Source organism: Microtus oregoni, unplaced genomic scaffold, assembly GCF_018167655.1.
Source record: "Microtus oregoni isolate MIOR12 unplaced genomic scaffold, Mior012 000043F_ref0000047, whole genome shotgun sequence".
Lineage (NCBI taxonomy): Eukaryota > Metazoa > Chordata > Mammalia > Rodentia > Cricetidae > Microtus > Microtus oregoni.
In genome coordinates this window covers 13,978,992-13,992,033 of record NW_024543210.1, presented here as the reverse complement: position 1 = coordinate 13,992,033, position 13,042 = coordinate 13,978,992, and the positions used below count along the sequence as shown (strand labels likewise).

The 13,042-nt window shown below is 37.4% G+C and overlaps 1 protein-coding gene across 2 annotated transcripts in view; it reads right to left on the bottom strand.

The window, feature by feature from the left end:
- Eml5 (EMAP like 5) overlaps positions 1-13,042 on the bottom strand; it is a 115,495-nt gene that overhangs the window by 93,628 nt on the left and 8,825 nt on the right. For both annotated transcript variants that reach the window (XM_041633056.1, XM_041633057.1), the window contains exons 2-4: positions 11,635-11,794; positions 4,640-4,738; positions 1,494-1,562 (exon numbers count right to left, since the gene is read on the bottom strand). In XM_041633056.1, coding sequence (XP_041488990.1) covers positions 1,494-1,562; positions 4,640-4,738; positions 11,635-11,794 — 328 coding nt within the window. The remainder of the gene's footprint in view (positions 1-1,493; positions 1,563-4,639; positions 4,739-11,634; positions 11,795-13,042) is intronic.

Here is a 13,042-nt window from a genome sequence, read left to right as displayed (position 1 = left end):
AGTGAGAATGGAGGCTGTTTCTGACTCTTCTCCCTGATTTTAAGGCCCTTTTCCTCCGAGTGGGTTACCACATCAAGTCTTAATATGAGCTTATGTGCCTAGTCTTATTGTAACTTGTTATGCGATGTTTGGTGGATATCCCTGGGGGGCCTGCTCTTTCCTGAAGGGAAATGGAGGGGAAGTGGATCTGGAGGAGAGTGGAGGTTGGGGGAGGGACTGAGAAGAGAGGAAAGAAGGAAAACTGTAGATGGGATTTATGAGAGAATAAATAAGTATTTTTAAACTTTAGCTTTATTTACAATATAATCATCAGTAAGATCTCTTTATTATTTCTTTGCCAACTACTTATTTAATATAGCATATATTATATATGACACATATATCTAATAAGTTCATGTATATATACATATATATTTCAAGTACTATGTCAAAAATCACCTTAGATAAAAGGACAAAGATATCTATCTTCCCAGAGCTTAAAATATATGTGCCTAAAACCTTGAGGAAGAAGTGGAGGGAGACACAGAAAAGAATGACAGAACATAGATTCTCACTCACTAGGGATTAACTTTCCAGGAGCAATTATATAAGACAGTAGAAGAGAAACAAGTATTTGGCATTTGCACCAGTGATTTAAAGCTAACTATAAACATAATGTGTGGTTGTTATCTCTTAGAGGCTTGTTCTTTTCTAATGAGAGACAGAAAGGGAGTGGATCTGGAGGGAGAGGAGGCAGGGAAGTACTGAAAGGTGTAGGAGGGAAAGGAAAACTATAACCCTGATATATTGTATGAGAAAAGACTCTATTTTCAATAAAAATGTAAAAAAAAGTCACCACTTACTTTATAGGCTTCAAAATCTAACTACAGTAAAACAAAACCTACAGTTTGCATAAGCAAATACACAGTAATTATCAAGGTGGAAGTCCCTTCAGGTGGCAAACATAGAAAAAGACAACCCTAGTTGGGTACTATGAAAAGCATTTGAACATATGCTGCCTTTTAAGTCATCAACTCTGAGGATGGTAGGAACTGTCATAGCTGCAAAATGTGGGAAAAAACCCTGACTGTGGTTAACTGACTCACACAGGTTAAGTGTCTCTAAATGACAGTAGTGATATCCATGTTGCTTCCACAAGGCAATATTACCTCTGCAGATGAAAAACTCTTAGTTTGTTTGATTTCCTATTTTTACATCTTACTTTGCAAGTGAAATATGAGGAAACAAGATGAGCACAGTAGAGTCTACCTTGCTAGACTATGTTTCCTAATAGGGAGTGACTCATCACTTCCCTTATAAACCTTATACCATTATAATGTCTTAAAATATCTATACATTAAGCACTTGCTAGAGTAGGCATAGTATTAAAAGGTTGGCATTTTAACACAAGTCTTGTCAGAATCTGTAACTGCCATAAATGGCTAATGGTGTGACGCAAATGTAGCCACAGAGAGCCGGAAATGCCTGCTACAAAAGAAGGAAACTTCTTGTACCTTGATATGCTTTACACCACAGCTGACAAGTTTATTTGGCTGGTACAAATCCCAAGAGATATCAAATATCTGCAAATAAATCAAATTGATGGTTAAAATACTCAGTATCATTTAAGAATCCTACCCAAATAACGAACTGGGCTAAATCCTCACCTATCAGAAACTATAGCAACCTTGATAATGACAAAAATTGTACATTTCAAAATCTTATAAGACAAAATAAGTATGATGATAAGTAATAAAGGCAATTTCTTAGTTTTGTTTAACTTTACAGAGCAACTAATAGGGTAAAATTTAGCACATGTAATTTTAGTTGTTAAAGAATACTTGGATCCAAGTAAGTAACAAGAGCAGTTCAGTAGAACTAGAGCATGGGGTAGATGCCCAAGAATTGTTACAGAGGCAAAATTCCAAATGGAATACTCATATACTGAGATATACAGAATACTTCTACATTTTTAATCAGAACTACTTTAAAATCCAAACATTCATTTCACAGCCATATTTAGCCTTCATTTTTTTAACTTTCTCGTTGTTTGTAGGTCAAACAGAATTAACTTGCATTTTCTTAAATTCTGTAGTCCCTATGATTTTATTCATATTTAATATTCCGTAAATTCAAAGTACACACAAACCACATTGTTAGAAAAAACTCAGGTGAATCAGAATATCTAATAGAAACAACAATTAAGCAACAAATGAAAGAAAATCCATCACTCATTTGATCTGCTATATAGGTTGCTCCTCACTAAGTTTTTTTGGTCACTGTATAATTTAACCTAAGAAGTCTGTCATCTCTAAAACTTTACAAAGCGACGCTCTCCAAAGATAGTAAGAGTACACCGGACAAGACACTGCTTAACAGCTCACCAGATCACCATAACAGACATTACATGGAAACACACCAATGCATTTTTTTTTTGTTTTTTAATTTCGAGGCAGGGTTTCTCTGTTTCTTTGGGGTCTGTCCTGGAACTAGCTCTGTAGACCAAGCTGGCCTCGAACTCACAGAGATCCACCTGCCTCTGCCTTCTGAGTGCTAGGATTAAAGGTATTCACCACCACTGCCTGGCTACACTAATGCAATTTTAATATAGTAATGACAATATTTTTAACAGCCCATTATCATTCAATACCATTTTTACAAAAATTGGTTTGTAACTTCAAGGTACAAATTTGTGAAGTACTTTGATGCAAGTAAGTTAGAACAAGGTTGTCTAATAAGATATGGTAACATTTTAATAGTTATAGTTTAATAGTTAATAGTTAATAGCCTATTTAATAGGCTCCTTAAAGAATTTGCAAAAACCACTCCAAACTGTAAAAACTTATGACATTTCCTACAAAACAGATGTTTACAAACAAGTATCACTGACTATCATTCTAGTCTGGTTAAAAAAAAAAAGACTTAAGAATTTATCTAAATTTTTGTCTAGGTTCATAATATCACAGCATTTAATTTAAAAATCGATTACAAGGCCAGGCATGGTTGTGCACACCTTTAATCCCAGCACTTGGGGTGGAGCAAGCAGATCTCTATGGTTGAGGCCAGCCTGTTCTACATAGTGAGTTACAGGACAACCAGAGTCCTGTAGAGATCCTGTCTTAAAAACAAAGAAACAAAATCTTGATTACAAAGCATTCCTTTTTGGGCTTTTGGGGGGGTTCTTTTTTTAGACAGGGTTTCTCTGTGTAGCCCTGGCTGTCCTGTCTCTGTAGATGAGGCTGGCCTTGAACTCACAGAGATCCACCTGCCTCTAAAGGCATGCACCACCGCCCCAGCTACAAAGTATTCTTTGTTTGTTTGTTTATTGTTTTTATTGAGCTATGAATTTTTCCTACTCCCCTTCCTTCCTCCCCTCTCCCCTTTACAAAGTTTCTTAACATTAATCTTATATAACATATACAAATCGCTTTTTCACAAGTTTCCAAAATAAAAACTGTTAAATCTCTAAACTTATTTATTTATTTTTACTTATTACATAGCTGGGATCAAACACAGCCTTGTGCATGCTAAGCAGGCCCTCTTCCACACAGCAACATTTCTAGCATAATTTAAAATTTTTTTAAAATGTTTATTTATTATGTATACAATATTCTATCTGTGTGTATGCCTGCAGGCCAGAAGAGGGCACCAGACCTCCTTACAGATGGTTGTGAGCCACCATATGGTTGCTGGGAATTGAACTCAGGACCTTTGGAAGAGCAGGCAATGCTCTTAACCTCTGAGCCATCTCTCCAGCCCCATAATTTTAAATTTAAACAAGCAATACCATTTTCCCTTTAACTATAATACCTATGCAACATACTGGTAAACCAAACTAAACAGACCACATAATCTTAAAGTTAATATGAATAATTTATGTTTTCATATATACAACTCCTCAAATAGTACAAATTAAATATCTGCAGTTTTTAAATAAATATTAAATTTAATAAAGCTGTTTAAAAATGAAAAATGCATGTTTTTAATGAAGCAAGCATGCAGACGTGCTTCAAACTAATGCTGTACACAGTGGATCATGTGTTTTAGTCCTATGATAGATATGTATCTCAGATTTTTTATTATATTTTTATTTATTTATGTCCATGTGTATGAAGGCATCTTTACCAAAAAGCCATCTCACTGGCCTACAATCTAAGATTTTATGGGTATTAATAATTGTATAATTTTTTACTTTAAAAGTTTTATTAATATTTCACGTATCTTAAAGTTCCTCATTTACCCAGATGGTGCACATTTTTAATCCGAGCACTTGGGAGGCAGAGGCAGGCTAGATTTCTATGAGTTGGAGGGCAAGTTCTGGGACAGCCAGGGTTCCACAGAGAAACCCTGCCTCAAAAAACAAACACACAAAAATTTTTCCTCATTTAAAGTATGCAAATCAATGGTACTTAGTATACTTACAAAATTGTTCAACTGTAATTATACTTAGTTTTAGAAAATTCTATCATCTAAAAAATTCATTACACATTTCCCTTCCCCCCTCCCTCTCCCTATAACTTTACCATTTTTTTTTACAAGTTGTACAATTTGTATTACCTGTGGGTATGTGACAATGACAACACACAGACGAAAGCCCCTGAACTCTCTACCAGACTTGTCCTACCAGGTATTCATTAGAAAGCCCAGAGGAGGTACTCACTCTGTCAGTGTGACCAGGAGCCATAGACAACATTCTCCCCCTTTTCCAGTCCCAAACACAAACTGCATTCTTTGAATCGAGTCCAACTGAAACCAAGCGCTGGATTTTGTTCAAGAAGTGCAGGAGGGAATGAAAAGACAATTTAAATAACTATCACATTATAAATGGCAAATAAATTCTACTTATAACATCAAAATAAATCCATTCATATTCATATTTCAGACACTTTTTAAGGCAGATTGATGTATTCATCCCATTAATATTTGTACATGCATTTAGTTTTTCATATGAAGTAAGAACTTTCAGTTCCATGAAATCCATTAAGTAGCATAATCAAACTCTAGCAAAAAGCTAAAACTTCTAAATAAACTATAAACACATCTTTTTAAATGCATTGTTGCACTGTCAAAAAAATGAAGAAAAACTAAGAAAAAAACAAAGGATTCTTGGTGAGAATCCTGAAGGGAAGAAAATATTTACTATGAATGTATCAAGTGAAGCCTGATTACCCCAGTTCTTTGGGTTAGTTGGTTTGTTTTACTGAAGGCTAAAGAAGAGTAAGAGAGAAAGTCTAGGGAATCTACCCACAATGGTGATTGGAACTGCAGCCTTTAACTAGAGGAATAAATTTCCCAGGACAGAGAACTTTGGAACAACTGTGGACAATTGTGAAAGAAAATAAAAATCTCCCTGAACATCTGAAAGCAGAATCAGCTTTCTCATTATTGTATGATGTAAGTTTACATTGGTCATGAACCCTGACGTGGGAAATTCTTTTCAGAGGGTTTCTAAGGTTGAGTGTGTTTTCGAGAAATATCAGCAGCTTGGAACAGGCAACATAAATTCAACATAAGGGGATGCAACTTTTAATCCATCCTTCAAAGAATTCCAGCAGGTAGGTATTTAAATAAAAATAAGCTACACAGTAAAAACAAACCAGACATTTAGCACAAACACAGGGAAATGTGACCGTAAGAGAAGATAAGCTAGTTCCAACAATTAGTAAAATACATTACACTGGAATTAGATAAACAATATAAAATATGCTAAACATGCACAGAGAAATAAAATTAAGGCTTTGAAACATCTGCATAAGAGCAAAGAATAGGAAACTATAAAAAGTGTCCAAAACGATATAAAGAGACACAGGACTTGTTGAAAATAAAACTAGATAAAGTTAAAAACTCAGTGGAAGAGTTCAATAAATTAGAAAGAGATGAGAGGACACAGTTTGGAAGGTGTTAAAAAGACTGAAAGAATGAAAGGGGTAAGAAGCATGAAAGATGGAATTCTAGCCAAGAAGGACCACCAGGGTCTGAACTTGACTACTGCTGTAACATTTAGAAAACTGTACAAATATATATGAAACACACATTCTAACAGTAAGCAAGGCACTATGAATGATGAAAGAGGGAAGGAAAGAAATAAAGTGAGTTTTACAACTGCCTTAGTTGAGAACATAAGAGGCAGTTTCTACATTGTAGTACATAAAGGTAGAGTCTTTTAGTAACCAACAGGTTTGTTTATTTCAACTGTCAATGGCCTAGGTTTCAGAGGACAAGATGGCTAGAATATGCAGGGCACAGATAAAGCTGAAGAAAATATGTCTACAGGTGAGAATTGAGAACACCATTCTTCCTGTATACAGGGCAATAATCTTAAGACAAAGAAGAAATTCCAGAAAACAAACAATTAATGGGGAACTAAAGGCAAACAATTTGAGAACATAACTGGTCAGCACTATAGCAATTCCCAATAGCTACAATGGAAGGGAACTCCATGGGTTAATTAAAGGCCTCGGGATGGCCATGACTTAGCAGAGAAGTTAAAACAGCCATCCCAGAAGTAAAGCTACTATAGGTCCCCCAACTTCCCACTGTACAACATTTAAACATTAAGCTTTTCACAAGGACTAAGGAATTTAATGACCCATCAGAACAATGTTCAAATGTTTTAAAGGTGCCAACATGTAAATCATTTTAAGAATTACATAACATACACAATGTCCAGTATCTAACAAAAACTTTTAACAGATAAAGAAACAATCGTGGGAGGGTGTCAGTCATCAGAGGACCTAAAAATTATGAAGATATTTAAAAAGAGAAGATACTATCTGTGAAAGTGCTGGATTAGGGTGGTGACGCAGTAGGTGAAGTGCTAGTTACACAGCATGAAGGACCTGAGATTGGTGCCTAGCACTCAGACAGAGAAAACAATCACTATATGGCAGCACACTCCTGCTAACTCCCTGCCAAGGAGGCAGAAATGGGAACCCCTGGACTTTCTACATGAATGTTTGATATCTTCATTAACACTATTTACCATAAGTCATACATAATTAGCTTTACAAATCCATGTTCTCTGTTCAAATGAAAAATGCCACCTAGTGCCCAGTCAGAACAGCTTCGCATGGGTAGAATTATGATTTAAGCCAAATGGGATCAGTTCTAGTATGGACGGTTGTGCGGTCTTGTTTATTCTATAAGAATTAACCATTTTGCTGTTATAAAGAACATTACAAATTTTACAAAGGTAAACTGATACATTTTATTTTTGTGCCAGTTTGTGGGCTTTTCACCAAATTAGACTTAAAAACTACTTCATCCTTAGCTTGTTCTAGAAATGAACAGAGTTTTAACTATAATTTATGTTTCTGTTAGAAACTATTGTGTGTGGGGGAGACGGCACATGGGTGACGTGTTCATGCATAAGCCTGAGGACATGACTCAGAGCCCCAGCACCAACAGGAAAAGCTGAACACTGAGGCATGGGTCCGTAACTCTGGCTCTGCAAAGCAGACACAGGTGGAGCCGGGCTCTCCTCGGTCAGTCAGCATATCTGAAAATTTGGGTTCTAGGTTTAATCAGAGACTGTCTCAAAACATAAGGTGGTAAAACAGTTGAGGAAGACATCTCAGTGTTGACTTCTGGCCTCTACACGTGCCCGTACAGCCAAGTATATTTGCTTGTGTGCGCGCGTGTGTGCGCGCACACACACACACACAAGATTTTTAAAATAATGAATACTATATTTTTATAATATGTGTCTATATTTTTAGGTAAATTACCCACTACCTCCTCCCATTGCTGTATGAAACTTCAATCCCTGTTTATTACAGATTTCTAGAAATAGACTTTTCAGGCCTTAATTATCCTCAAGAAGACAGGTTACTAGTATTTATATATCTATTCAGCTCATTTAAAAGAAAGCCTTTAGGAAAAGAACATTTAGTATTGCTACCTAGTAGGGAATAAATCCTAAATTATCACATATGCTTTTAATTCTAGCAGAAAATGAAAACATTAGACAATATTTCCTACTCATTATCTCATAAGAGTTTTATAAATGGGTATGTTTGCTCAAATACACTTTTCAAATTATGACGTTAAAATAATTTCCTTACATTCAATTTCAAAAAGTTCCTTCCATTAACTTTACTCTTCAAAGGATGAATCTCTTGATAGATAAACCACTACCTCCTAACTTACATGTATGGTGAGAGAGCTGGGTGGGGGTGAGACCAGGCTTTCCTAGGAGCCTGACAAAAACCTAAACCTTAGTTTTGGTTCACTAAAATCTCTTGAACCTAACACTGGTGCATTGTCTGGGAAGCCTCCCAGAGACCACCACTATGTTGAGTGTCTGATAACCTGGCCCGCTGGTAAGTAAGTGAGCTCTCTTTGTCTTGGTCTGTTCTGTTTCTTGTTCTGTGGTCTGTGGTTTTTGTTTTTATTTTTTTTCCCCTCTTGGAGGCTCCAGCTAACTGAATCTAGAGGCTGAGGTTTACCTAGCAGATGTGCTAATGCCAGCAAAGGAGGCTGTCCTCCAGACAGCAGCTATCCTGCTGGTCATACCACCAAAGATGGTAACACCCACACTGCCAGAATTTCAGCTTACACTGACCAAGAGCTCCATAGAATTCACTCGTGCACACTTACATGGAGGAATAGTTCAGGACCCCCAATGAACAAATCATCCTCCCATCAGACTTGGCCACTCAACTAGTCCAACAAATACACCAAGGTTCTCACTTGGGAGAAAGGAAAATATGGGACCTTTTGAGAAGAGCACATCTTAAGGTCTTTGACCTTAAGGCCAAAACAGCAGAAGCTGTAAGTTGATGTCCTACCTGCCATCTTGTCAACACAATAAGTAGAGTCACAAGAACTGGACACCAGGAGAGAGGAGCTCGGCTGGGCGCCAAGTGGGAGATTGACTTCACAGAGGTAAAGACCTATATGGCTATAAGTATTTGCTAGTTTTTATAGATACCTTTTCAGGATGGACTGAGGCTTTCCCAACTAAGCACGAGATGGTCAAGAAGCTACTGGAAGAAATTACTCCGAGGTATGGCTTTCTGTGCTCTTGTGCTCTGATAATGGACCTGCATTCATCTCGTAGGTAACAAACACAAAAACTAGTTAAGGCTATATGGATCAATTGGAAACTTCACTGTGCTTTTTGTTCCCAAACTGTGGGCCAGGTAGAAAGGATGAACTGGACCCTAAAGGAGACCTTAACCAAATTAGCCCTTGGTAGTGGCAGTGACTGGGTGCCTCTCCTCCCCTTGCTCTCTAGAACGTTCACAATTCTCCTTACACCCTAGGCCTGACCCCATTTGAGATCATGTATGTCAGGCCACCACCTATTCTGATTAATCTAAGGGCAGAATTAGTGGCTGCATTTGATGAGCAAAAATTTTCTTTCCTCCCTACTAGTTCTGTCTCAGGCGCAGAAACAACTCTAATCTGAACTGCATGCAGTCTATGAGAAATCACTGCCTCCTATGTCCCACAAGTTCTGGTCAGGAAACCTGGTGATCATCACAGATCTCTACGGTCCAGCTGATGGTTCTGAGACAGCAATACAAAGCCTATAGATTCGGAAAATGCATCTCCAGGATTTGAAATGACCCACTACTCAGGGGGGGGGGGGAAGATGAGAGAGCTGGGAGGAGGCAGACCAGGCTCTCCTAGTAGCCAACAGAAATCTAAGCCTTAGTTTCAGTTCACTAAAATGGACAGAGCTAAACACACAGTCCTCAGAAAAACCACAGCCTTCTGCTAGCTTGGCAGGTACCCCATGGCCCCCTTTGCTGGCTTAGCAGACACCCAAAGCCCCTTTGCTGGCTTAGCAGGTGTTCCCCAGTTTCCTGATAACTAAAGATAGCTTTCCCTACCCTGCTGCTAGAAGGTCCCTAGCCACTAGATCCTTAAACCAACCAGCCCCCATACTAATCTCTCCTCCACCAATCAGTCCCAGATTAATCCCTGCTCTCTGGAGTTCCCCTAAGTCCGCTTAAAAGGAGCTTGTGACCTTCTTTAGGGGTTGCCAAGAGCCACCCCAATGTTGCAATTAATAAAGCGCTCTTGATACTGAATACATAGCTGTTGATCTACTTTGGGGGCTTCTCTAGGACCCTAATGTTTGGAAGGCAGTAAAGCATTGTTGTTAGAAACATGAGCTTTGGAGTCTGAGACCTGGTTCCTGCTCTGGTTCCACTCATTAGCTGTTAACCTGGAACAAATTATTTAATCTTTCTCGGTCTCAGTGTCTATTTCTGCAAAGTAGAGAAGATAACAGAATCTATTTCATATGGTTGTCATGAGGAGTAAATGAAATAATGCAGGTATAGGAAAATGCCAAGTACATAGTGTGTACTCCATATCTCTGGGTTTCTAAGTTTAAATTTTAACAACATGCCCTCATGAAGACAAGATGATAAAATACAAGTATTCACAATTTCTCATAGCTCAAAGTAAGCATGATGAAGTGCTTCCGAGTAGTAAACAGCATGGAAGCAGTTTCTCCTTAGAAGGGACATCTGGGCAATATAATATATTAAAATAAAGGAAACTTTAAAAATGAAGAAATTATATCTAAAGAATTCTCATGATCTCTTATAGTTTAAAACATCTTAAATTTCACAAAACCCGTGAAAAGGAATTTTAAACTAATTTTGTAGATTTGTTTAATAATGCTTTATACTCCTTTGGTGTAAGGAAGATATTCTTTTAAGAATCAAAGTGAAATTCTGATAAAATGTAAAGGACTTGAAAGCTATTAGCAAACATGGGGCATGAATTGAGTTTTCACAATCGCTAATCACCATGGTTTAAACCTAAGGGCACTTATTCTGTCTGAGAAGCTCCAGTGAAGTCTTCTCAGATCCCTTACCAGAAAGTCAGGAATCCACACTACTGGGAGGTGTTGTGCCTCGGGGAAAAGAAAGGTATTTGCTGACTATAATTTCCTCTAAGACAGCCATACTACAATCTAGATCTAGAGCCTAGATCTACAACAATAATAAAAAGCAAGTAAGTAAAATTTTCTATATGTTAAAATGACTTTAAAATCTAATTTAAACACAAAATATTTAACAATTATAAATTAACAATACCATTTTTAAAAATATGTTTTATTCATAACAGCTTCTATACAGAACTACAAAAAGTCTTGGCTTGTTAGAGGATAATTTGGAAACCAATCAACCAATGAGGTGATAATTACATTGATTGCTTTGATCTTTGGTTTTGTATAAAAGTAACTCACAGATATTGTCTCATTTTCGATAAAAAGATAATTTTGAAAGAAAAACTTTAAAGTAACTGAAAATTAAAATATACACAGGTCTACTTATAGAAACTTAATTTTCCTAAGTTATCTTCCATATGCACTACCTAAATACCTTACCTGTAAAATAATTGCAGACAAAATTTTCTGTAACAACCAGGTAATATATTCCATTGAATGAGAATTTCTTTGACTCTTAGAACAATTTGACTGAGAAAGTTCTTTGTAATGATTAAAACAATACCCCTTGTTGTTTTTATTTTCGTTAGCTATGTCATCTACCCATCTCACTTATACTTTATCACCTTTGAATAAACAAAAACTTTTTATCATTTTTTTCAATTCTATATTATAGACTAATAATTTCTTATAGCAAGCATTGAAACAAAAATTGTTAAGAAAGGAGAAAAATTATCATGTACCTGTCCATCCAAGTCAAATGCTAAACAAGCTATACCATGTGTATGAACATCCTTCAGAACAGACACGGTCTGAACAGTGTAAGAATCCCAAACACAGATGTATGGCTCTTTCCCAACTTGTCCTGTTGCTACCAACACTCGCTCAGGATGTAGTGCAAGACTAGAAAATAAAGAATAAATAAGTAAACAATAAGACTTGAAAATTGCTTATCAAATTTTTGTAGCATTTGATATAGATATTTATACTTACAAATATCAACATTAGACTTTGTTCATCTTAAATAATTTGTATTCAGAAATAATTTCTATAAAAATTTTTACTAAGAATACTTAATAATATACTACATAAAGTTAATGATAAACTAATTATAGCCTTCATAAACTGCATACAGTATACATAAACTTCTCAAAAAAAGATCTCATAAAAGATCAAGAGAATTACAGTAACAAATTTATAACAACCTGTCTATCACATGCCATTTTTCACTTGGTATTCATGGTTGAATCACACCATTTCTTTTATTGACTAATGCTGGACTAAATCTAGGAGCCGGGAAGATGGCTCCATGGTTAAGCACTTTCCAGGAGAATATGAAGATTGCAGCTCATACTCCTGGAACTCACTAAACACCATGTGGACATTGCAGACCATCTATAATTCCAACCTTGGAGAGCAGAGGATCCCCAAAGCAAGCTGGTTGGCAAGAAATACCTATATCAGAGAGCTCTGTGTGTCACAGAAAGAACCGGCCTCACTGAATAAGGTATAAGGGCAATCAAGGATGAGTCCAACATGAATCCCAGGCCTCCACAAGCACTCATATCCATAGGCACATGCACCCCAAACATGTGCACCCACGAAAATGCATATGCAAATGTACATTATAAACCATATTACACATACAACAGTCCCGCCCTTCACTGCCTTGGGAGAGCCTGGCCTTACCTCTCACTGCCCACTCCAGCAAGAGAGCTGGCCCCTGAATTCAAGAGAGAGGGCCCCCACCTCTCACCACAGGCAAGAGAGGATGAACCTATCCTGAGGGCCTGCATGGAGAGAAGTTGATTCTACCACCTCACGGGAGGCTGGTGGCCCCGTGGCTCTGACCTGACTGACTAACACCTAGGCCCACAACTGGGCCTTGGCTTGACCCACCCTAGCATCTACCCCATCTGGGTCCTACTGGAGCTTGTGAAGGGACTGGTCCTGCAGAATGGTACCCGCAAGATCTCCAAGACATAGGATACCCCAGAAGAGCTCTGGTGAAGATTCAGTGAGGATGGTGTACCAAAAACCAGAGGCCTTGAACCAGACCAATGACTCATTGCAATGAACAGTTGCTAGTCAAGCTCATGGGACAAAGGGATACAGTATATGACACACTGAAGCCTCCAATGCCATCAGGTA